Source organism: Triturus cristatus, chromosome 1_1, assembly GCF_964204655.1.
Source record: "Triturus cristatus chromosome 1_1, aTriCri1.1, whole genome shotgun sequence".
NCBI classification, from domain to species: domain Eukaryota; kingdom Metazoa; phylum Chordata; class Amphibia; order Caudata; family Salamandridae; genus Triturus; species Triturus cristatus.
The window spans coordinates 234034109-234061363 of NC_140579.1; the positions used below are offsets into that span (position 1 = coordinate 234034109).

The window sequence follows — 27255 nt, forward strand, 5'->3', positions numbered from 1 at the left end:
TGGCGTTGCCTCAGATTTACGATTTCTCGTAAATCTGGGGCATTGTCAAAAGGCCATGGATGTTGCTGGAAACGCCCCCAGCAACACCCATTGCACGCCCCTTTAACACAGAACACTGCGTTAAAGGGACTGATATTTATGAGGCAGCATTAAGCCAAAAAAAGTGGCTCAGTGCTGCCTGATAAATATCACGCAGGCTTCTGCGCCACGGAACGTCACAAAAAGTGACGTTCCGATGGTGCAACGGGCCTCATAAATCTGCCCCTAAGTTTGGAATGTTCTTTATAGAGTAACTGATCGAAAGGAATACGCTTGGGATTGTTTGAGGCATAGAGAAAGGACAAAATATAAAGAAAAGAAGAAAGCTAGAGAAGAGGAAGTCTAAGAGAAGGAAAGATATGAAAAGGAAAAAAGAGAGAGATTTTTTTTTTTTTATAAACAAAGATAGAATGAATACTTACCTGTCACTTCTGTGTGTGTTTTGGTCAAGCCATCTGGTCTTCCAGAAGAAAGTCGCTTAAAGAGAAAGAAACAGTGTCAATAGTAATGCCAGAGGAGAATTCCCGTGGAAGAAAACACACAGATGAAAAGCCAATAAGTTTAAGCCTTAACTAAAGAACTTTATGTTATCCTTCAACCCCAGTAGTAGTAAGGACTGAAGTCTTCTGTTGGGCTCCGCCATATCACAAGTACCCACCAGAAAGAGTGTTACCAACGGGTAAGTAAGTTGTTCTGATAGATACTGCTACCTGCAGATTACTCCCCTTTAGAATAGATACCAAAAGAAGTACATGCCCCTGGTTGAGGGTCTGTGGAGTGGGCTCATACCAAAATGTCCTGCAGAAGCGAACTGGCAAAATGCCCTACTGTTGCATCTGGATGTCAAGGCACTAGTGCTTTGAAATAAGGATGACAATTTTGAGAGTCGGAAGACACATGAATTGGCTGTGCATTGGCTCGAAAGGGGGCTCATATGAGGAATATCAGGATCAAGTTAAAATTTCACTATGGCTTCACAAATGGTTTGGGAGGGAACATGTTTGTCAAACCTTTAGTTAACTGCAATACAGTAGCTGATTTAAATAAGAAGGTTGGTCCAGTTAACACAGAGAGGCTGAAAGGGCAAATAAATAACCTTTTATAATATTCACTACAAGACCTTGATGGGGCAAAGACCCAACAAACAACAAAACATTCAACAGTTTGGCTTGTAAGGGTTCTATTTTGTAGTCTCCACATCAGGCCATAAATTTGTCACAACACCTGCCGTAAATTGAATTTGTCAAGGGTTTCCTGGCAGCGAGGGTGACATCCTTAACCCTAGGTGGTAGATCATACACAGTCAGCTGCCACTGCTCAATGTCTATGTCATAGATGTGTAAATTGTGCAGGCTTGGGTGCAGAACCCTGTCCTGCTGCTACAACAGAATATCCTCCTGGAGTGGTAGCCTGGTCGGAGAATGGGTACTCAAGCCCAGGAGTTCCAGGTACCACACCTTGCCCAGTCCGGAGCCACTAGAATGACTTGGAGTGAGACATTCCTGACCTTCTTAAGAACTCAAGGCAGGAGAGGCAAAGGTAGTGAGGCGGCAATCCCATGTTCCACTCTAGCTTGAATGCGTCTCCTAGGAGTGCAATCTTGGGAACTGCTAACGCACAGATGTTTTGATACTGCACATTCTTAATGGTGGAAAAATGATCCAGCCATGGCTGTCCCCACTGTCAGAAGATGCACTGCGTGATCCATCGCCATTTGTGATTCAGTAGGTGTTGCAGGCTGAGCTCATTTGCCTTGGCCTTTAAAGATCCACCAAGTGGGTCAAGATCAGGGAGATGCCCTGGCGCTTTAGCCAACCCCAGAGGCATAGCACTTCTTGGCACAAGTCCCAGGAACTTACTCTGCCCTGCTTGATTCAGTATCACATGGTAGGGGTGTTGCCCTTCAGAACCTGCACCAGCTTTCCATTGAGGGAGGGCAGGGAGGCGTTCCACACTAGGCGAATGGCCTGCAGCTCCAACCGATTGACGTAGAGCAGGGTTTCAGCCAGAGGCTAGAGTCCTCTTATGTCCAACTCTCTCGGACAAACTCTTCTACCCAACAGGGATGCATCCATTAGCACCATCAGCTCTAGGTGGGAAAGGGAGAGGTGTCTGCTGCTGGTCAGGTTACGGTTGAGCAGCCACTACTGCAGACCTTGCGCAATCTTCTCTGAAACCTGGATGACGTTCAACATGTTTCCTTGGTGCTGGACCCACTAAGGCCATACTGCATAGCCAGCATATGCCACCTGGTTAAATGAACAAGCAGGCCAAGAACTGTCAGAGCTGCTTTCACTAAGATCCAGGACTAAGGCTTAAACAATGGGATCACAGCCCAAATGTCTTGACCTGGTTAAGACTGAGGAAAGGCCCTAAGCTATACCATATCCAGAATAGCTTCTATAAAAGGAAGACTCTACGAAGGAGTCGGGTGTGACTCCAACTCATTGATCGAGAACCTCAACAATGTCAGGAGGTTCACCGTTATCTGGAAGTGGTCTACTATTGACAGTGGCGAGCCCCCATTCAGGAACATTGAGGTAGAGGAAACTGGTATTTCACACCTTTCACGATGGGCTGCAACAATCACCATCACTTTTGTGAACAGCCATGGTGAGCTGGTAAGCTCCGAAAGGGGCACAGCAAATGCCCCTGGCCAACCTTGAACCACAGTTTACACCTTTGGGACTGCAGTGGGCACATGAAAGCACACATCCTATCCTGTAAGTTGAAGGACACCATCCAGCTGCCTGGATCCAGGACAGATGAAACTCGTGCCACAATGAGCATTTAGAATTTTGCCTTCCGTGGGAAGGCATTCAGAGGGCAAAGTTCAAAAATATGATGAAGATCTCCTTCCTTTGGCACGAGGACTAACACTACTTCTGAGGCTGGCACCCTCTTGATGGCCCCTTTTCCCAGTAGAGCTTGCACCTCTTGCAAAAAGATGGATAGGTGCTGCTCTGAAAGACACTCTGATATGGGAGGAAGCTGTGATGGGTCGAAAAGAATGGGAGGGCATAACCCTGCACGATAATCAGGAGGACCTAGTTGTTGAATGTGATGGACTGCAATCCTGGGTTAAAATGTCTGATCCTGGCTCCCACAGGGTGGTGTTGCTCCTCTAAGGGCGAACTCAAGTTGGTCGGAGTCTGATGCGCAGGGACAGGAAACTTAGAAGAGCGGTGTCTCCGGTGACCTGCACGATGTCTGCTTCATCCCCTGGAGTAGCTTTGTAAAGGTCCAAACTGATTAGGAATTTAGTGATCGGTGGAAAGTTCAAAGCGCTGCAGCTCTGCTTTCCTTAAAATGTTCAAGGGCAGAATCAGCCCCTTCGTCAATAGGTGGGAACCATCAAAAGGCATATCCGTAAGAGATTTACACCCAATCCTGGAACAGCACAACACGAAACACATGTGATACACCTCTCTCTAGGCATATGAAAACACTCTATTGCCTACCCTCCTCAAGTATACTTGAAAATCGAGCCGTTTGCTCTTCACAGAGTGCAACACTACTGCCCCTGCCGTTCCCAAGGGACGATCCCAATGATCAATATCACAGAAGTTTCGATTCCAAGCCCTCCGGGCATTACCCCCTCGCGTCCAACATCACAGACTGAATATAGCGGCTGTTGTGCCCTTTGTGTCGAAATGTCTGATATCGAGGTGAATTTCCTCACAGCAACATTTTGTTACTTGGCTGTTGTGCCAGTGGTATCGTGTATATGATAGCAGACGATCTTTACTTTCAGGTGCGTCTGCGCTATATTCAGTTTGTGATGTTGGACGCGAGGGGGTAATGCCCGGAAGGCTTGGAATCGAACCTTCTGTGATATGCGTCGTCAAACCAATAAACAACTATTAGCAAATTGATTGCCCTGATGAAGTTCTTTCAGAAAAGAACGAAACGCGTTGGCTGCCTCGTGCTTTATTGCAAAAGTGAAGGAAGAATAAAGACAACTGAACATCATTGATAACTGGATGGGCATTCGTATATTATTGTGGCTTTGAACATTCAAATTGGGAGGTGCCACCCACAGTGGGCAAAAATTTCCATAAGAGATGCCTGCTTGTCTCTAGAAAAGCCAGTGGTTCACATCCATTTGTGGCGATAGAGCACTACACTAGTGCCCACCACTCACCCCAAGCAATTAGTAGTATCCATGCCAGCCCTAATTACATATTTGTCTGCAACCGAGCTGTCCTGTATGGTTGAGCCAAAGAAGCCCGAAACTACTCCAGGACCGCTTACAAGATCTAGCTGGCCATGCCCCACAGGGCATGGGTAGTACAGCCTAATAAGCAGATTACGTTGAGTGACCTAAGTGCCAAGCTAACTGAAAAGAACATTTGTATCCCAAATCCTTCAGTCCTTTTCAACTCCCGGTCAGGAGGAGTTTTAGGGAATGCATAAGGAGTCACTTTGCTGGTGGAAGCCTAAACAACCAAATTGTCAGGAGTAGGATGCTGCGTAAGAAAATCTGTCTCCTCAGGTGTCAAGTACCCATAAGGGTATAATTCAGGGCTCCATTAAATGGCAGTAAGAGCTCAGAAAAGGCTGGCCCATTGTGCATTACTTCAGTAAAGCCACTTGTCTTGACTTCAGTAGAAGACACTGTAGGTCCAGGACCTCAGCTGCATGTCTAAGGACTATAGCAAACAAGCACTCTCTTTTATTGAGGGTCCAAGGGATGAAATCAACCATGTATCAGGGAAAGTATCAAGCTCACTGGCCTCCTGCAGGTCCCTTTAGAAACTGTCATCATCATAAGGGGGTAAATCATCCCATCAACATTATCAGTCGTAGGCAAACTCTGCTCAGAATCTATCAAAATACCCATAATGGAGCCTCTGAGGATGGCTCCATGGAAGAGGGAGTCTTTTGTCTGAATCAGATCACACTTGAACCGGGTGCACTGGAGTGGAATCAAAGTGTTACCTTGGCTGGGGTCAAAACCGATTTGTCTCGGGGTCAAATGCTGGAATTGGCAGGGGGTTGATCTCCGGCGACATGTGAACTGTAGTTGATGAAGAAGATCTTTGACCCTGAAGTGGATTCTAGGGGCTCAGACAGAGCAAAGACAAATCCACTGGTGAAAATGCGACTAGAGACTCCTCCAGATTGTTGGGGCCCGAAGGCACACGAGAGGGATTCGGAAGAGTAGAAAAGAATATGTTGCATGGCCTTCTTAAAGACCTTGACCTGCTGGGGCATAGCTGATGGCCTGGGAAATTCATGGTGAATGAGGACCAGTTGTGGAATTGGCTCTTTGATCGACTAGCACCTTGACACCCAACAGACTTCTCTTTAGACAGAGAGTGGCGGAATGGTGTTGAGGCTCGCTTCATATGCTTCTCCTTCATCTCTGATTTTGACTGACCTGACAATTTCAACTGCGAAAACAGACCTGTCGCAGGAACAGCCAACATAGAACTTGGCTTCACGTGCTGAATAGCCTTCAGGTACATGAGGGCACATTCTCCACACTACTTGGAGTTGTGCACCAAGCTCAAATTCTAAAGGCACACCTCGTGCGGGTATGTCACTGACATCTGTTTCCCACTATAACCACTGGGTTTGAACCCTGTAGTCTTTGGTGCCAACATAGTTCCCTTGTTCACTGAATAGAGAATTTGAAAGAGTTTGTCAATTGACAGACAAGGAGGGACTAATGTCAACTCACTAGGGTGGTGCTTATAAAATGTTACCTGGTATAACTGCTGTGAACAATTCTAGAATTCTGGCACCTGGGGAACATTCAAAAGGTGAGGAAACATATATTTACCCTGGACACAAACCCCACCCTCAAGGAACACACTGCCATAACAATCAATATGGCTTTGCACCACTCTCTCTTCTAAAGAAAGTCAAACTGTTTGTTCGATAAAGGGACTTCAGAAGTGCTGTTCAAGCCTGCATACACTTGGTTCTAGATGGTGGTAATGCCCTTTTCCACTATTCCATGGCCTCCCAAAGTCCACACTGGCATCCTTTAGGGCCATCCTATATGCCATAGGATGTCTCATCCATGGCCTAAATAAATATGATCTCATCACCCGCATACTAATAGGACCCCATTTGCTCTGCTTGCCATTCCACACTTTTGTTAGAACCAGCTGCATCATTTACAAAGCCATCATGACCAGCACCACTGCTTATCTTACAGACAACTTAACCATCTCTGGTAGCTCCCGGCACAACTGTAGCCAGGACAATATCACATTACAGACTAAGATGTTTAAAAAAAAGAACAAGACCGCAGCTGGCTTTTACATCCATGCAGACAGGATCTGGAACATCATTCCGATACCCATCAGGACTGACCAAATGCTGCTCCAATTTAGGAAAGAGTTGAAGACTCATCTCTTTAAAGAACACTACATCACAAGGCCTTAGCTATCCAAAATGTAACTCCCTCTCCTATTATTCGTTGACTTTATGCTTATCTTTGACTATTTACAGTGCTCTGCCGCCTTTTTCGCTAGGTTCACCCTAAAGAAATACTCTATACATACATATGTACATAACAAGTAGAAAAACATTGTTTCTATATACTTATTCTAGCCTACAAGGACAAATAAATATAAGCTGCAATTAAATTAAGTACCATATTCTTACATACATTCAAGTGAAGGTAAGCTGAGTATCCTTAGTATAGTTTAACAAGAATGGGAACCATCACATTGGAACAGTTGAATTCACAGAGCATATGATAACAGCGTTTTCCAAAACATCTTTTACAAAAAGTATTTAAAAAAAAAAAGAAAGCCTTGCCTCCTTTACTGCATTGAGCGAACTGCAGTAGAACCAGCAGATGTGAGGCAGAGGAGCGCAACAGATGAGGGGGTGTACCTCTTGAATCCATTAGCCAGATAGACCTGGTCTATTGAATGAGCTTTGTATATGAGGCAGAGTGATTTAAACTTTACTTGCTTTTCAACTGTGCACCAGTGGAGATATTTTATAGCTTCTGAGGAGGATGACCAACAAGGAAGGCCCAAGATCATCTTGGCTGCCTCATTCTGAATGCCTTGCAATTTCCTTAACACTTCCTTGTCTGCCCTCAGATAAAGGGTATTGCAGTAATCCAGGCAGCTGAGGATAGTCACCTGGATCACCATGTGATGGACCTGCTTGGGCAGGAAGAGAAGGATCTTCTTCAAGACCTTAAGTAAAAAATGTCAAGCTGAAACCATATGATTTACTTCAGTATTCATCCTAAGATTGGGTTCAGATTAGATACCAAGATTTGTTTCCGCCTTCACAGGAGCAGGATGTACCGTCCAGGAAGGGGGGCAGAAATTGAGAGGTAACATACTCTGGATCTGCCTATGTTGTCGCCACAGAACCTCTGTTTTTTTAGAGTTACATTTTAAGGCATTCTGCTGCAACCAACTAGAGACCGCTGTCATACATCTGTAAACAAGCATTTACAATGCAATGGTCTCGGCATTGGTAAAGTTAGAGCTAGTGGCATTGCTCATGACATTATTTTTGTTAATGTTTTTGTTTTTAAAACATTTAAAGAAACGGCATTGTCATGAGCAATGCCAATAGCTCTAACTTTAACAATGCCGAGAGCGTTGCATTGTAAATGCTTGTTATAATACTAAAAACATTGAAGCAGTGTTTGTGAAAAGGAGCAATCCGCAAATGTGGGCCACTTTTTGTTAGGGTGCCCTGTCCTAAACTACAAAAACTCCTACACAGGCCCATATGTAGGACTGGGGACGTGTTTCACTTGAGTATCTAGAAATAGAACGTTTTCGCTTAAAAATGCCTGGAAGTAATTTTGGCCATTTAATCATATAAACTATAAAACTCTAGTAGGTAGGAAACTATAAGTCCTGGCATTCACTGCCAGGCAGTTGGAATGTTTTCATGGTTTTGTGTGTAAAAGCCATGCTGGCCGCAACTGTGTAATAATAAAATAGACGCTTGCTCCTAAATGTCAGGGTATAAGTGACCGAGCGCCTCGGTGAGAGCTGGGTGGTTGTCTGCCTGGCAGTGGCGTTGCTGTCCTTTGTGTGGGGGAATGCTTTGCCATGCAGTTCAACGAGAAGCTTTTACAGCCCGACATGAAAGGGCACCGACGTGACAACGAACAAAAGCCTCCACCCCCTCCTGCTTGCTGGGGGCAGGCCGAGCAAAGCAAACTTCACACAAAGCTGCTGCAGCTGAAGTGAGTCACAGAGACGCGAGGCAAATGCAGAGTAAAACAGTCTCAGGTTTTTGCCACTCATCCATTGACAATACAACTGATTTCCTGTAAAGGGTGATTCACACGAGGGACAGATGCGCGTGAGTCCCAGCGTTTAATCACAAGTAACAATGTTCAAAGCACTGTAGGAGGGAGAAGCTCAGTCATGCTTGTCTGCAGTAATCTAATCCTTAAAATTCTGTCAAGGAGGACAGAATGTACTCCGATTTTACTGTTGATCACTAACCACCGGGGACTCATGTTTCGCTTTTCCTGAGCTAAATCTTTGGATGACAATTTGGCTGTATGCAGCGTTTTAAAATGTAGTATCAAAATAAAGGGTGTGTTGAAGGCCAAGATCATGAGAAAGGGAGACCTAGGAGATTTCAGTCCACTATTCACCTGAACGAACAAGTTGGATGCCACATCAACTCCTTTGAGACAAGGAAGGACGTAAACGTATGGTTCGAAGCAAGCTTTTTTATCAGCCTCCAAATCTTAATCGTAATTAAAACACCGATTTCTACATCATGCTACTACGAAGAATCCTACTACTTCTCCATGTGTCACACCTGATTGAACTGACCTGGGTTTTGGGGGGGCTATTGAGCATACACTACAATAATATTAGAAAGCGATCACAAAGCTTCGACGGTCAGACTCTGCTTTAAGCAGGGGAAATCGGATCATGGGTTTCCGGCCTTCAGAGAACTCCAGTGAGTCTCAGTAGCGGAAAGAACGCACTTCAAGCTAATTTGCACAGAGCCCCAGGTCTCCAAATACTTACAGACCCGTTTCCTGTAGTATATTGTTAATCACTAGCACGTCAACTAGTCTGTATGCTCAACTACGGAATGCATTATGTGCCCAGATTTCATGAGCCTACTCAATGCTAACTTTTTTTTATAACGGCCTACTCAACGTTTCCCATGCACAAAGCTTCTGGGAGCTAATTACCCTCTCCACGGGGCTCCAAAAAGACCAAACAAACACGTGTATCTGTGAACCAAGTACCTGCAGATGGAGAAGCCCAAAAAATAGACACTGTACGTCTCAACTGAGGAAAGAGACAAGGCGACCTAATACCTTCCTGACTCCCCTTAACAATACTACCAAGTAGCTACTGTCGCAAGATGGGTATGAAGACGAAAACAATAATAAAGTCGGCGGGAGCATAGGTAAAGAACAAATATGTTAGAGAACACGTCGGGTGAAAACAGCGATAAATAAAGGAAGGCATGGCATACATTTTCAGAGACGTGGAACGTAAGGAGTCCGATTGGTGTTGAAAGGTGCACAGAAGGCATACGGACTTGGTCATAACCTTGCTACTAAGGAACACTGACTGCGCCCTGCCACCTGGATGATTGTAGGAGGACCACGTCACTGTACACGAGAAAAGCACTCACCTTACTTAAGCTTCCCTTCCCACAATTAATTACGCACACTGGGGACTGCTTCTGTTTTCTAGACACGAGGTCCGCCTCTCACTGATTACAGTACGTGTGGAAACGTAAACCGCCTGCGACCGGAAAGTAGACGCACGTCAGAGTATCAGTCTAGGGAAACGAGTCGGACATGTTGAAAGGGTAAAGGTCCTATTAACCCAGTGCACCAAGCCCAAATGAGAATGCTAGTCAGTCTTTTATGGTTCATTTATAACATAAGAGTGTGAATGACACTGCGTCTTTGTTTTATATACACTTAACTCCCTTTGGGGTATGAATCTAATGTAAGCAAGTACCTTAATCTCGGGAAGTGATAAAATGGTGTCGTTTTTCCAAAAGGATTACTTTGGTTGAAAAGGCAACATAATAGGGTTGCTGTCCAAAACTGTGAGTGTGGCAGCTAGCTTTCAGAATGCATCCATATGCCCTAACAGAAGACACACTAGCTTTCAGAATAAAATAGGAACGTTCAGAGATGACTGGGCGTGTATACACGCACACCTCCACTTTCCAAATACCCCACTGAGGAGCAATGCAGGCATGCCATTTTTCCAGGTTTAAAAAGGAGAAGCTTTAATACTTCGAAGAAAGTACGCAAATCCTTTCTCTTGGGACAGAGACGTTCCTTGTATGCTCTGTAGACCGTACACCCCTACTTCGGATTCACCAATCTGCCAATACCTCAGCACGCACAGAGCTCACGCACGTCCGCTGGAGGTTTTTTCGTGTCACGACTGAGACAGAGCATGGCTCTGTGGTTAAGAATGGTACAGTATGTGCACCCACCTTGCCGAGCGTGACAACCGCAGGGCACAAGTCCTAAACAAGGAGATCAGGCGAGGGAGCAACGCCGGGACACCACCGCCTTTCTCCGAGGCACAGCAGAAAATGCCTCGGAGAAAGGGAGTGTCCTTTTCGGATTGGGGGGCGTGTTTTGCTGTTGTCTCCTCCCTGAGACTTCTCGCAAAAAACACGCCCCCCGATGCGAAAAGGACGGGGCTTCAACGGAGTGACTGGACCTCTTCTCCAGTGGCTGGCCAGCATTTAAGAGGCCAGCCAATGGAGAACAGGAGAGAAGAGGGGCGGGTGCAAGCCCCTCTTCTCAAAGTCACTCAAACTCATTAAATCTCGGAGCGAGACTGCGCAAGCGCAGCCTTTCGCAGCCGAGACATAAAAAGGACATAAAGGAACATTGCTAGCCCTATCAGCAGTAATAATAGGCTGATTATCATCACTTTAATTCATGTATTGCACTCTGAAAGATTTATAATTGGAAATAAATATATTACACAGTAGCGGGCACCAGAGTGTAGTTATAGTTATATCTAAGTTTCCATAGGAAGGGCATTTTTTGTTTCTTTAATACCTCTAGCACCATTTTATAAATCTTCACAAACCCTTTCAAAACAAAACTTCATACAACTTGGCAAGTTTTGCTCTGATCCCTCAAGCTTGGGGGTGGGAGAGGCAAGAAAAAACGGTGTTTCGAAGGTACAATTCTATTCAGAAAACAGCAGAATGGAAATACACTAAATTTGGCAAAAGTTAGAACATTTCCCAGAAAATTTGCTTTCTGTAATGTGGGGTAAATCTGTTAAACTGTTTTTGAGAAACTGATGTTTAAAGAGTGGGTAAGATTGGGTATTAAAAGGGAGTAATGCTCAGAAACATTAGGTATCTGAATGGTTGATCCTGGGGGGCTCCATCAAAACAAAAAAAATAATTAACCTATCTAACTGGCCTGCAGACCCCTGTCTGTCATTTTGGCACCACAGTATCAGTACCACAATACTAAATGATTTGATTGTCTGACCGCAGCACTGAGGAAAATGTTGCAGTCGTAAGGATTTGGGTCCTGAGAAAGAAAGACAGAAAGGCTGCATTGGGATTCTGATGGATACATCTGCCAGTGGATTCCTCACCTTGTGAATATCCCCTGCGCCAGCAACATTCGGAATCTTTTGTAGCACTACACGCCGATGAGGTCGAAGACGACGTCACAGAGACACGGCTCCGCTCGCGACTCCGCTGACATCACTGGATCCATAAGAAGACCTCGTCGGCGTGATGACGTCAGTTCCCTTTTTTCCGTGCCGTCGACGCTAACGGTTTTCGGGGACTCTCTCTGTAGCTTTAGCTGGTTACTTTGTTTTCCTGCTGGTATCTCTCTTTCTTCTTGTTTGCAGTTGGAAAATGTCAACTGAAAAGTCCGGGTTTAAGCCTTGCAGGGAGTGCGGTAAGCACATGTCGATTACGGATCCGCACGAGTACTATGTCTGGTGCCTTTCATCGGATCATGATGTCGAGGGATGTTCTTGCTGCCGCAAGATGAGCACAAAGGCTCTGAAGGAAAGGGAGGCCAAGTTATTCATTGAATGAAAAAGGAGAAGAGAGGTCGAAGAAGGTCAAGATCGAGGTGGAGATTGAGGTCAGCGTTGAAGTCGACGTCGGGCATGCTTCAAAATCCAAGAAACACAAGAAAAAGAAGAGGCATGGCTCTCGACATCGTTCGGACAGGGATGCGGCTCCCAGATCGACCTCACTTTCTCGACGTCGTAAGGACTTTGTGTCTCCTTCTCCTGTCTCTCTTCCTGATTCTCCTGTTGGCCTGACCTCACCTGCAGCTTCACCGGAGCATTCTCCGGCTCCGGCTCCATCTCCGGTTCCAGTTGAGGAAGTTCCGGCTCCGGACGAGTCTTCGACTGCGCTGGTTCCACCGTCGGCACCGATCGGCCAGAGTCCGGTGATGCCTCAGCCTGAGCCATATCCTTCCTTTCCAGGCCCAGGTCAAGATCCGACGCATTATTTAAATGCGATGTATGGGGTCTTTACTAGAGCTTTGTACCCCTCTGGAGCACCTTCGGGTCCCATGGGTCCAATGGCGTTCAACTTGGGAGTTCCTCAAGCTTACCCTAAAGCTCCCTTTATGCCATTTTTCCCGGCGACGCCATCTTGGCATTTACCGGCGCCGAGGAGATCGACGCCGCTTCCATCTTCGCCGGCGCTGTTGGATTCGGTTACGGCGCCGCCGACTCCTGTTGTGAGAATCAGATTCAGGAGGGAAGCTCAAAGGGTACTAGAAGAACAAAGGTACCAGATGGAGGAGGTGGAAGAAGGTGAGCTCATGGAATCTGATGATCTGTTTGAGGAGTTGAAAGAGGCTAGTGGCCTGGACATGTCACCTGAGTGGGAGATTACTCCTCTGGCTGATACTCCTTCAAAAGATGTGGCTCCCTACCACTCAGTTATTTAAAAAGCGGCTGAGCTTTTGGATCTGCAGTTACCATCTGCTGAGTTGAAACCGAACATCCTCACAGAGGTTTTACATTCTCCTTCCTCTGTTTCGGAACCTTTGCTTCCGTTTAATGACGCCATTATTGAACCGGTCATGGAAGTATGGCGTAAGCCCTTCTCTGCTCCTGCGGTCTCTAAGGTTGCTGCAAGAAGATATAGGGCGGCTCCAGGGGACCCAGACTTTCTTACTTCCCATCCATCTCCGGAGAGTCTGGTGGTTCAGGCTGCCTGTTCTAAAAGATCTTCAGGTGCCTTTCCCCAAGTCCCTAGTGACAGGGATGCTAAAAAAACTACACCAGTCAGCCAAGAAAGTCTTCCTTTCTGCCAGTATGGCTTTCAAATCGACAAATGCCACCTGTCTTTTGGGCCGATATAGCCATGCTCTAAAGGATTCAGCGAAACAACTGGCCCCTAAATTGTCAGAGGAGGATAGACAGAACTTTAATGAGGTGCTATCGGACACTCAGGCGGCTGCACGTCAAGTAATCCAGAGCGGCCTGGATACTGCAGACTCTGTCGCTAGAATCATGGGCTCTTCGGATTTGGGTCCTGAGAAAGAAAGACAGAAAGGTTGCATTGGGGGTTAGGATGGGAGCACCCTGAGCCCCTAGGGCCATCTGAGTGAAGCATACACTCAAATAGACAATTCAGGAGATTATGATCAAGTCTCACCTGAAGCCTACAAACAGACCATTCATGAATACCATAACCTATTGATTGGAAGGAAGGATCAAGCTTAAACCAAGCCTGAAGAAATATATATTTTTACCTTTGGACAGGCTGATAACCCTGCACTTTTATTTATAACCTAAGACTCTTAGAGGTCCATTAGGATGTAGGGCGGAAAAACACCCCAACCGCCATGGAAGCGGAAAACAACTGCCCGCCGGCCCCGTGGGTAAACCGGCAGCCAAATTAGCATTAACCGCCCAAAAAATCTGACCGTGGCGGTACGAAGCCCAGAATAACCACCCGTAGCGGGTGGAGATGGCCAAAATCCGTCCGTGGCGGAAAAGCAACCCGCCGCAAGTATAGTGGAGACACCGCCCCAGAAATTAGTATATCCCCGACGATCCCGCGGTACGTACCGCCGTCTCCGACCGCCGCGGTCGCACAAAGGGATGAATGGGAGAGCCAGTGGAAGAGCTGCAGCACAGCCACCGCGGTGGACGAACGGTCAAAAATATGGCGGACGAAGCCAAAACCCCACAAGAAGGCCAGAAAGTGCGCACAGAAAACTAGACATGCCTCCCAAATACACAAAACACACCCCAATGACACAACCACATGGCAAAATGAAAAAAACAAATCCCAGGCCAACACACCTGTCAGCAACACCCCAATTGGACACACCCACATAGCTGTGTATTAAACCAGCCCCTTCCCTGACCACAATCCCTTGCAAAACTCCAGGCGAGAAGGGACACATACCCCAGCTGCTAGGAGAGGCAAAGGACACAATATCACCAGCCACATCACACACAGCACCACCACCACCTCCAAACCAGCACAACTAACCCCCTGCACAACACACACCATACACAGCACAACCACAACCACCACTCACACTCCTGCACCCACAATCACTTTGCACACCACACACCATGGCCACACAGAAAGTGCCCAAATTCACTGAGAGTGAGTTGAAGGTCATGGTAGATGAGATAGTCAGAGTGGAACCACAGCTTTTTGGTACCCTGGTCCAACAGACACCATTAGCCACAAGGACACAAATGTGGGCTAGAATAGTCCAAAGGGTCAATGCAGTAGGGACCACACCAAGATCAAAAAAGGCGATCATGAAGCGGTGGCATGATCTGAAGAGGGTGGTCAAGGAGAGGAGGAGCAAGAACCGTGAGCTGGCTCAGAGGACTGGCGGTGGCCCTCCCATTCCATCAAAACCATTCACACAATGGGAGGAGAAGGTGCTTGCCATACTGCATCCAGAGAGTCTTACAGGTGTAGCCGGGGGAGTGGAGGCTGGTAAGTACAAACAAATGACTACTGCCACTCTGAAATGTACTGCCTTGCACAACTACAAAGCTACACCACCTAGGACACATACCATCCATCTGCACCACACACTCACAAAAACATAGCTCAGAGATCCAACATTCACCCACTCCCATTTACCCCAAACATATCTAACAACATAACCATGGGGGCATGTGTACAGGCAGACAGCCCTACAACAACCACCAGGCCCCCTGGCCCACACCTGAGCAGGATGGATCCCTCCCCCACCCCACCCAGGAGCAGTTGGAAGCCATTGCAGTACACCAAACAAACTTACAGGTAGGTAGCCATCTTCACAATGAGGGTGTCTGGGGGTGGGGGGCCTGCACCACTACTCCCATCATGCCCCCTGTCCCACACCTGAGCAGGATGGAGCCCTCCCACCACCCCACCCAGAAGCATGTGTCAGCCATTACACAACCCGCATCAAACTTACAGGTAGGTAGCCATCTTCCCTGGGAGGGTGTTTGTGTCTGGGAGGGCTGCACTACTACTCCCAACATTCCCTCTGTCCCACACCTCAGTAGGATCAAGCCCTCCCCCACCCCAACCAGGAGCAGTTGGAAGCCACTGCAGTACACCAAACAAACTTACAGGTAGGTAGCCATCTTCACAATGAGGGTGTCTGGGGGTGGGGGGCTTGCACCACTACTCCCACCATGCCCCATGTCCCACACCTGAGCAAGATGAAGCCCTCCCACCACCCCACCCAGAAGCATGTGTCAGCCATTACACAACCTGCTTCAAACTTAGAGGTAGGTAGCCATCTTCCCTGGGATGGTGTTTGTGTCTGGGAGGGCTGCACTACTACTCCCAACATTCCCTCTGTCCCACACCTCAGCAGGATGGAGCCCTCCCCCACCCCACCCAGGAGCAGTTGGAAGCCATTACAGTACACCAAACAAACTTACAGGTAGGTAGCCATCTACACAATGAGGGTGTCTGGGGGAAGGGCCTGCACTACTACTCCCAACATTCCCTCTGTCCCACACCTCAGCAGGATCAAGCCCTTCCCCACCCCACCCAGGAGCAGTTGGAAGCCATTGCAGTACACCAAACAAACTTGCAGGTAAATAGCCATCTTCACAATGAGGGTGTCTGGGGGTGGGGGGCCTGCACCACTACTTCCACCATGCCCCCTGTCACACACCTGAGCAAGATAGAGCCCTCCTACCACCCCACCCAGAAGCATGTGTCAGCCATTACTCGACCCGCTTCAAACTTACAGGTAGGTAGCCATCTTCCCTGGGAGGGTGTTTGTGTCTGGGAGGGCGGCACTACTACTCCCAACATTCCCTCTGTCCCACACCTCAGCAGGATGGAGCCCTCCCCCACCCCACCCAGGAGCAGTTGGAAGCCATTGCAGTACACCAAACAAACTTACAGGTAGGTAGCCATCTTCACAATGAGGGTGTCTGGGGGTGAGGGGGCTGCACCAGTACTCCCACCATGCCCCCTGTCCCACACCTGAGCAGGATAGAGCCCTCCCACCACCCCACCCAGAAGCATGTGTCAGCCATTACACAACCCGCATCAAATTTACAGGTAGTTAGCCTTCTTCCCTGGGAGGGTGTTTGTGTCTGGGAGGGCTGCACTACTACTACCAACATTCCCTCTGTCCCACACCTCAGCAGGATGGAGCCCTCCCCCACCCCACCCAGGAGCAGTTGGAAGCCATTGCAGTACACCAAACAAACTTACAGGTAGGTAGCCAGTACGTGCACCCACCCATTTTTCACAAATTAAATGGTGCCATATGACAACACCAGCCCTCTCATTGCACAAAGAGGCATACCTACCCCATTGCCAAGCACAGTGTGCACACAGGTAAGCTAAGGAAACTGTCACAACCACCAAAGTGTGACACACCAATGCACAAGTAGAAGAAAGCCTGGGCACATTCATGAACAGCAACTAGTTACATGTGCATCAGCATGGGGCAAGTGCAACAAGGACCATTCTAAAAATATGAAAGCATGTGTGGTGGCACAAATCAAGATATGCACATGACAGGACAAAGGGATGCAGGAGATGACAATGGCCAGTCCATGGCCAGATGTGACGTCTGCTAGGTCAGACAAATAAACCATGAGTCCATAATTAAACACATGTTGTGCCAGGCCCTAGATGGCAACAAGTCCCAGTAGACCTCAATTGTACACAGTTCGCATGGTATGCCTTGACACCTTGCACCATGGACAAGTAATGTTTGTACCACTGCATCATGTCAGGAAGCACAGTACTGCACACAGTCAACAATGTGATGATCTGTCAATTGCGCAGTGTACAAAAAGTGAATGACAAACAGCTAACACAAAGCTAGCCGGGTGCACTGCAATGACCATTTCACATCTGACCCACAGGTGACCAAGAACTCACTGCGGAGGACAACACCAGCAACCTGCAGAGCCAGTCTCCACCCCCGGTACAAGGACTCTCGGATGATGACTCCCAGGATTCCGTGGATGATGAGCTCGAGGCCGGCCCATCTGGTGTGCCAGGGAGCAACAGGTCCCAAGACCCCAGCGTCCCCCCACCACATCTGAGGCAACAACAACTCCACAGCAGACCTCTGCTGTCACGGCCTGTGCGGCCAGCGTCACCACCAACACCACCACCACCAGTGCTGCCTGCAACACCCTCCCTGTCCCAGAGGATGCCCAGCACACACCACCCATGGAGGAGGGCAGGGAGAGGATGTGGGTGCCCACAGTGGTGAGGCAACAGGTCTGTGGCAGCAGAGCAGGTGGGAGGGACAGTGTCACCCAGGGACACCAGGAGGCTGGGACCCACTCCCTGGAACACATCACCAGAGTCCTGGGCACATACGAACAGGCCCAGGGACGAACAGCCCAGTCGGACGATCTGTTGCATGAGCTCATCCTGCTGATGAGGTCCATCGACAGACACATGGGACACATCGTGGACCTCTTGGGCCAGCAAGTGGCGGTACTGAGGGACAGGCACGTGCCCCAGACAACACCTCCGCCTCCCTCTGGTGGGCTGTACAATGACAGTTCACCATCCTGCGCCCACAGAGAGGGGTGAGTCCTCAGACCCCACTGGCCCTGCAGCAGGGCCCCCCCTGCCAAATGACGAAGGGGCCGTCCCAAGAAGACCCTTGGAGTATCTGGAGGCCAAGCACCTGCCAGACGCCAGTCACGGAGCCAACCATGATGGCAAACCTCTCCACCACTGCATTGACACTTTGGACTGTCCTTCCCCACACTGCCTTGTGAATGGCATCTGTCTGTTGGACTGGGTCACCACAGCAATGTGGTGACTACTCGACCATCTCATCTACCACGACTGTCAACTCACTGCCCCCCCCCCAGTGGAAATGTACACCCCCTCACATCTCACCATAGTAAATAAAATATCCTCACACACATGCTGTTGTGTCTGCTCCGTCTTTATTGCAGGGTGTACAGTCTTCAACATGGCACCTAGGGAAACACAACAGAACAACTGTCACTGGTCTGGGTGTGGCATCACAGACGTCACACAAGCCCTAATACCAGGATAACCCAAAATGCACATGTCACAATAGCCCCCATGTGTCAACATACACGTCCTGTTGATGATCCCAAATGACATGTCCTAGAAACATTTCCAACCACCACTGAGTCTACAACTGGCTGATGCTACAATTCTCACATGCCCCTTCACGACAACAGCAATATCATCAGACAATGGGTATGTTGCACATTGACAACCACCGTCAAGTGAAGTAGCGGGCGACGAGCTGTTCATGCAGGTCAACACCTTCCTCCTCTCCACTGTCCTCATCACTGGACACGGCTTGGTATGCAGGCTGGCGCCTTGGGTCCTCACCATCATCCAGGAGCTGGGGAATCTCCTTGCGAATGGCTAGGTTGTGGAGCATGCAGCATGCCACAACAATCTGACACACCTTCCCGGGCGACTATGCCAGTGCACCTCCGGTGTTGTCCAGGCACCGGAAACGTGACTTGAGCAGGCCAAAAGTACGCTCCACCACACGACGTGTCCTCCCATGGGCCTCATTGTAGCGGACTGCAGCCGGGGACCTTGGATTCCGCAGTGGGCTCAGCAACCAGGGACGGTTGGGATATGCAGAGTCACCTAGGTATGACAAACACAAATAGACATTGCAACGTCGCAGAGTCTCAGGAGAGCAGGTCACACACACAGCACGCCACACGACTAGGCATACTCACCCACAATCCATGCACGCTCTGGAAGAAGATTAGCCATCAGCTGGGGCACTATGCTGTTCCGCAGGATGTAGGAGTCATGGGCCAAGCCTGGGAATTTTGCACACACCTGCGAGATGGTCATATCTGCCAGGCACACCACCTGCACATTGATGGAGTGGTAATGCTTGCGATTGCCGTAAATGTGTTCTCTTGCCTGTGGTGGCACAAGAGCAACATGGGTGCAATCAATGGCCCCAACAACATTGGGGATGTGTCCAAGGGGATAGAAGTTTCCCTTCACAGCTGGCAATTCAGCACCCCTGGGGAAATGGATGTATCTGTCCTTGTATAGCATCATGGCAGACAGTACATCACGCAGCACCATGCTGAACATCGGTTGTGACATCCCACCAGCGCTGGCCACAGTCTCCTGGAACGATCCTGTGGCAAAAAAATGCAGGGCTGCCATCACCTTATAAGTAGGGCTGAAAGCTGTTGCATATGTCCTGCGTGGCTGCAGGTGGGGCTCCAACAGATCACAAAGGGTTTTCAGGGTGGCTCTGTCCAGGTGGCATTTGCGTATGATCGCAACATCCTCCATGTCCTCCAGCACCGTCAAGTGACGAGTCAAATTTGGCCTCCTCCTATTGGAGATGATAGTGGGCACATGTCAATACAATACATCATGAGATGTGCACAGCATATCATGTTTTGGATGACACAATGACAACAATGACTGACATCTATAGTGACTAGCAGACCAGCTTACATGGAGGGACACCTTCAGCTACACAAAGGGCACACGTGTCAACTTACACAAGACAGGTACCTCAAACACCACTTTGGCTATGTGAATGCACATAGGGATATGGCCACAGTACACATGTGCATACCTGGGAGTCTAGCATCCAGCATATGTGTAACAAATCAAAACCACTGTCTCATACCTAGCTGCTGTACCGGTCACACTTTAATGCGTCATTACAACCTTGCACACATCCACCACACAATGACCACAGTTGGCGCCGGAATGATGAATGTGTTCATGAGCAGACATGAGAGGTAATGCTAAATAGATCAACATTCATCGAGACGAGCATTGCTGTGATTGTCACTGGACCTCAACACATTGACATGTGTACACATTGTACAGTCCAGGACTACACTGTACTGCCTACACCAACATCAAATCCTTAAGTGAAATGTGAGTGGGTACAGACAAATCTACGTTACACACACACAAACATGGCATGTGTAGCCATCAGTGGAGTAACTTGAAACTTGAAAATTACTTTATTCGGCTTTTGTCAATTTAAAAACCATAAAAGCAGTTACATAAAATGAAAACAGGTACATCTCATATTGTACATTAGTATCCGCTACTAGTTTAACAATTTGAAAAAGTATTAGAAAAAAAAAAGAAAAAAACCCATAAAAATCCATTATAAAATGCTGTTATCATGCTCTAAGGTGTCTCTGTAATATTACAGATCATTAGTTTAGAGAGACAAGTTTATTTATTCAGGTTCAGATTTTGAAAAATCAGGTCCCAGAGTCAATAGCCGTAAAATTCAAAGTTCAATCGGTGTCGAAAAATACTTTTAAAAAACTTAACAATAAGCCTTGCTATCCATTCCTTACCCAGTTGCTGTAGGGACAATAATGCCGGACGGTAGGGGTGGGCGGAATTTGCGAAATCCACTTACGCAAATTATCGCGAAAATGTTTAAAATTATCGCAAACAAGCGGAAATATCGCGAAGATGCGGAATTTTTTTCCCCGCATGTTCGCGAGATTTTCTGCATGGTTGCGGGTCGCCAACTTACCCATGTGGTTGCTCGCGGGCGCGGCCATCTTGTTTTGAGTTGTCTCGCGGTGCATGATCGCGAGAAGAAAGACGTGATCGCGCGACGCATGACGTCACTGCGGGCGCGAACTGTCGCGAGACAGCGCAAATGGCTAAAAACAATCCAACATCTCATGGAGAACGCGACCGGATCAAGAAAACTTGTCGGCGAACGCAGGGATTCAGGTAAGGCGATCGCGCGCGCGCGAGAATGTATTATTTTACAGCGCGAGCAAGAAACAAATTATCGCCAAGCTGCGGAAAGCGGAAATTTTGACATTTTCGTGCTCTCCGCGGAACACGAAAATGCCAAATTATCGCAATTTCCGCGAACAGAACGAAATTTTTGCCCAGGCCTACCGGACGGCACCTTCTGATGCCCGTAAGTTTTAAAAGCGGTATTAGCCATATTTTTCTATGGTCCCTATAGAATTGACAAAAGAAGACTGTATGGATTGTTGCCTGTCTAGAGCTATAATCACAGGGACAACAAGGTAAAACCTTGTCCCAGTTGTTGCTTGTTGGAAAAGCTACCAGACGGTGGAACATGTTCAACCTAAATCTAACCAAAAGGAATCTCTCAAAGATGGTGAAATCATAGGTTAGATATGGCTGAATGCTAAAAGTAGTTTGCACGGCCATACTTTGTTGTACTGTTAATTTTGACACTTCTTTAGCAGTCCGTAATTCTTCAAGATGGCTAAGGGACACCATTTTCAATGTTTTTCTAGGTACCGATCGAATCGAGGTTGGAACCAGATAGTACTTTTCCATACCTAGATCAGTTAGGAAAGTTTTTATGTGGGTTAACCAGCCAATCTTGGTTACAGAATCCAGCTCCATACAGTCTCGGATAATTTGTTGTGTGAATATATTCTTATCCGAGGACCATTTACGGTGCCAGAGCAAGAGAGGTTGTATTCTGGCTAGATCTGATATGTGAGCAATCCCCAATTCCAAGTGACATGAGAAAGTCGATGCACTCCTAGGGAGGGATAGGAGGTATCTCAAAAAGGCGTTCTCTATCACTTGCAAGGAGTTTGTTTTTACGTGCCCCCACACACCAGCCCCATATAGCGCTACAGATTGGCATTTGGCTATATATATTTTTAAGAGTTCTACATGGCGTCTCTTTCCCAATTTTGTGGCAAAATTGACAAGAGCCCTGGTAGTTCTTACAAGCTGGAACTTTCTAGATTCAATAGCTGCATTCCAATTTAGTTTGCGATCAATGATAATTCCCAAGTATGGGTATTGAGTTGTAGTAGCAAGTTTCTCCTGATTCAGACAAATTTCCTTTATCCTTTTTTTACCAGGGCCAGAAATCATAACAAAAGTTTTTTTAATATTTATTCGTAGATCTAGGTTACCCATAAAATCGGAATATCTGTTCAGTGCCCTTTGTAGCTCGATCGGGGTTCTGGCCAATATCACTGCGTCGTCCGCGTAGAGTAGGGCCGGAATCTGGCGATCTTTTACGCATGGGAGGTCCTGACTCCCTTTCAACATGGCTCTCTCCAAGCCATTAGTATAGAGCGTAAAGAGAAAGGGGGCCAGGACACAACCCTGTCTAACTCCTCTCTCTACCTTGAACGACGCAGTTAATTCTCCATTTACCCCAAACCTTACCCTAGCTGATGCGTTGGAGTACAGTTCACGTAGGAAATTTAGAAGAGATATATCTACTCCCATATACCGTAATATGGACCATAGTTTCGTGTGACTGACACAGTCAAAGGCCGCAGACAGGTCCACAATTACCATGTAGACACTGCCTCCCTTTGCAGATACATATTTTGCCAGCAACAATGTCAGGTATAAGGCCTGATCGACTGTCCCTAGGCCCTCCCGGAACCCAAACTGGATATCCGATAGGATCTGTCCGTCCTCAGCCCAGCCTTGAAGGCGTTCTAGGATAATCCTCCCCACCATTTTGCCCACGGAATCCAATAGTGAGATTGATCGATAGCCTGTTACATCTTGACGATCCCCTTTCTTAAAGATGGGGACCATGATTGTTTTGGACCACGAATCTATTAGTCCCACCCCACATGCCGCGTTCAATACTCTTGTCAGAATAGGGGCCCAAAGTCCTAGATTAGATTTAAATAGGTCTATTGGGACCCCATCCGGGCCCGGAGCCTTACCATTTTTGCTGGCTTTTAATGCTGGTAATACCTCTTCCATGGTTATACCAATATTTAGGAGATAAGATGTTCCTGGAGGTGATAAGAGTTGCAGGATCTTGGCTGTCCCCTTCCCCAGGATAGTTTGCAAAGATCTTTGAAAAATGCTCTACCCAAGCCCCCGCATCAATTGCCACCTCAATAGTAGGAGAGTCTTTGGAATTCAAAAGAAAGGGGGATTTAACTACGGTCCAAAAAGCAGAGCTATTTTTGTTTTTACTGCTTTTCTGGAGTTGCACCCATAGATCCAATTTAAGTTCAGCTTTCCTATCTTTTAAGGCTGAGTTATATTCTCTCCTCAAAGTTGTTATTTCCTGCGGCGCCCTGTCTGTTTTTTGCAATGCTTTTTTTAATTTGGAATGTGCTACTGTACATCTATGATTAAACCATCCTACTTTTTTCGGCTGTTTTTTTTTTGTGATTTCACAAACAAGGCATTGTTAATTGCTTTCAGAATCTCCCCAAAGTGGGCCAGGAGTTCACGATCCGTAGTGTGCAAATCTAAGCATTTTACAATGGCATGAGGGACCTCTTTAATTATTTTATGTATAATTTCTACCGAATACACTTTTTCCCATTTCAAGGAGTATCCATTAAGTTTATCCAAATAGAGAGAATTTTGTCTTAATGCGCTGGATAAGGTTTGGATTCGATGTTCATATAGTGGAGTAAGTGTTACGGTCAGGGCACAGTGGTCGCTTATTACGGTGATATGTGTATCGAATTCCTTTACCCGATTACCCGCCAAATTTGATATTAAAATAAAGTCAATGATAGAATGGCTATCTCTACCTATGAATGTTGCATCCGGCCACTGAGTTTCAGGGTTCCTTTTATTGGCAATCACGAGATCCATATCAATTAATATTTCATTTAACATAGCGCCCGGGCCAGAATGCGAAAAATGAAAGATTGGTTCCTCTTGCTCATCTATTAGTCCACACAGAATCCTGTTGTTTATTTTACACGGATGTAGGTTAAAATCCCCTCCCCAAATGATGGTAGCACCCGTAAAGGATGCCTTAATCAGTGTTGTTAGTTGGAGGCAGATCTGTCGCAGATCTGTCGCAGAACCACCAGTAGTTCGGGCTCCTTTAAGTTGTTATAAAAATTAACCAAAAGTACCGATTCCCCTTTACCAAAGCGAATACTCAATATTTGGAAATAGGCCTCAAGAGTAACTGTAGTTATTTGAAGGTTTCCTGATAAGTTTGTGATATAAATGGTTAAACCGCCCTTCGCTCTACCAGAAACTGTAGGAACCGCAGGTGAGAAGTAGGTTTTATAACCTACCAGGTGTATTACATTGGTAGTCCATGTCTCTTGGAGGCAGATTTTTGATTATTTTTGATTGATGGAAAAGTGTTGGGCCAGTACCATTATCTACTTTAGGGCGTAAGCCTGCTATGTTCCAGAAGAGTAACGTTATTGATGGTCCTGGTTTGGGAGATTTGTTTCCTGTCTGGGTTTTGAACTGTCTTGTTGATGGAGCTTCCGTGAGTCCAGGCAAAATAGGATTTTTGCCTAGAATGTTTGATGATATAACTCCTAATGATCCTAAACTTTTATGGGCCGATTCAGAACAGACTATTGGGACTTTTATGCGTGTTAATACTGCCGGCGGGTTGAGTAAATTGAACATTGGCATTGTGTGCACAATGATGTGCCATTGAAGATGTTGACACTGTGCACTGTTGATGGTTGACAGATGGCCATCGCCATTGTATGGCACCCATATCGCGGTAGCTAACGCCTGGCACCGGCGGTGTGTCACCAGCACCCCCATTCACAAAAGTGCCGTAGTCATAGGCATGGAGACATGTGGAAATGGCGGTTGCATGCGCCTCCGCCAGAATGGCGGTGCCTCGTGTCAATGCATGGCACCCATATCGGGGTAGCTACCGCCTGGCACCAGCGGTGTGTCACCAGCACCCCCATTCACACAAGTGCGGCAGTCATAGGCATGGAGACATGTGGAAATGGCAGTTGGCATGCTTCGCCGCCAGAATGGCGGTGCCTTGTGTCAATGCATGGCACCCATATCGCGGTAGCTACCGCCTGGCACCGGCGGTGTGTCACCAGCACCCCCACTCACACAAGTGCGATAGTCATAGGCATGGAGACATGTGGAAATGGCGGTTGGCATGCTCCGCCGCCAGAATGTCGGTACCTCGTGTCAATGCATGGCACCCATATCGCAGTAGCTACCGCCTGGCACCGGCGGTGTGTCACCAGCGCCCCCACTCACACAAGTGCGATAGTCATAGACATAGAGACATGTGGAAATGGCGGTTGGCATGCTCCAAACTCATTCGACAGAGAAGAACTACGCTCATTAAGACTCCTTATACAGGACAAAAGACAGCGACAGAGATATAATTATCCTTCACTATCCAAAGTACAAAGTAATTATAAGAGGAAAAGATAATCCTTATTTTAATAATGCCCTCACACACTTTGCAGTGTCATGCTTCATCATAGGGCCGCATCTGACGCCCAGGTGCAGACCAACACACTGGACGGAGCGCAATATTTTTAGAAGTGAAGTTTAGTGGTGAGGGTACAGAAAGAATGACATAACCAACAGAAAAAACGAAAAAATTGAAACAATAACAGGGAAAAGTATTCCCTAAAGAAGGGACCAAAAAGTGCAGACACAAACAATTAAAACTACCTAAGAGGGAACTATCATCATTCTTTCTTCATGTCACCCCTTGGTAGGATTAAAAATTAGAATTCGGGAAAATTAGGGGAGGTAAGGACCCCTAGATCCCTACTGCCTATACCAACATGTTTCAGCCAATGTTACACGCCCATCTGGGTCGTTCTGGCATTCGTCAGGGTGTTGGTCCCGTATTATCTGGTCTATACCCCTAATTGGAGTTATTACCTTGTATCCTCAAGGCAGCCAAAGTCGCTGCAATCGTGTACTCTGGGAAATTTCCGAGAGAGAACAAATTTCTGTGAAAAAAGTAGAACATATGTTTATCGTTCTACTCCCTTCTTTCAAACTCCACAAAAGTGCATTCTTATCACTTCCTATTAAATATCATACCAGTTGACATATCATGTCTCCCCTACCAGCAGAGGGGTACACCACCAACTCTTATCTGTGTCATCACCACTTGGAAACAAATACCGAAGGCACACCATACACCTGTGAGGTAACATGAGAACGCTTTTATAATCGTAGTTCGCTCAGGTGCACCGAACCACGAGGTTTAGATTTAAAGAGACACACACCTCTCCTCTCTCGGACCAATACTAATTACTAAAAGGTGCAGACCACTTGTATTCAGAAACTTACAAGGGTTGATCAGCAATTCTCCAAACCCGGAACCATTGTGGTACCGTGGTCTTGTTGTCACACTCTAAAAATCGAAGAGAAAAGGGAGATGCGAAAAACCATAACACCATTATACCCAATTTATATTCCTTCGGATTAGTTAAAGAAGTATTCATCCGACTGTTTATCATATGTTACGGCAGCATTATTATGATTTACCCATAATAATCCCAAATCTTTGCCACAAATTACTAGCGCTCGTACAAAGTTCCGTGTGGCACCCAAAGCTAGCTGCCCGATCTCTGATGGTGATCCCAGTCTACAAGCTCCGAATGGCATACAACACATTCGTTGTTTACTTACTACTTCAAAGACTCACGTCACTACAACTCCTCACGCCGGTCCACCGCCGATACTGACGGCAGATCACCGCCTTCTATTTAAAAGGCGAACAGATGCTGTTTGACGAGAAAGAATTACGAACCACTCCACGCTATAGGATGCGTCCGAAATCTCACGTTGCAAGCTTACTCGCCTCATCCAGCAACAGAGAAGAAGGACACCAAGGAGCACTCGGTCTAAAACCGAAAACGGCAGACATCTTAAAGGTGCACATAGTGTCCCTAATATTATAAGACAAATAAGTGGATGTCCTGGCTATGGGAAATCAATCTATATCCCACCCCTCAAAATGCTGGTAAACTTAACCACATTTACAGATTTTATTGTTCACTTCCCATTATAAGACTCGTCAGCAGT

General features: G+C 47.0%; 2 protein-coding genes across 2 annotated transcripts in view; one reads left to right on the forward strand and one right to left on the reverse strand.

Annotated features, from left to right (window-relative positions):
- The window catches only part of LOC146870049 (transmembrane and coiled-coil domains protein 2-like), a 590085-nt gene that overhangs the window by 20105 nt on the left and 542725 nt on the right, over positions 1 to 27255 (forward strand). The window lies entirely within an intron of this gene.
- The window catches only part of LOC146870050 (uncharacterized), a 73801-nt gene that overhangs the window by 1331 nt on the left and 45215 nt on the right, over positions 1 to 27255 (reverse strand). The window contains exon 2 of the mRNA XM_085626067.1: positions 462 to 516. Coding sequence (XP_085482193.1) covers positions 462 to 516 — 55 coding nt within the window. The remainder of the gene's footprint in view (positions 1 to 461; positions 517 to 27255) is intronic.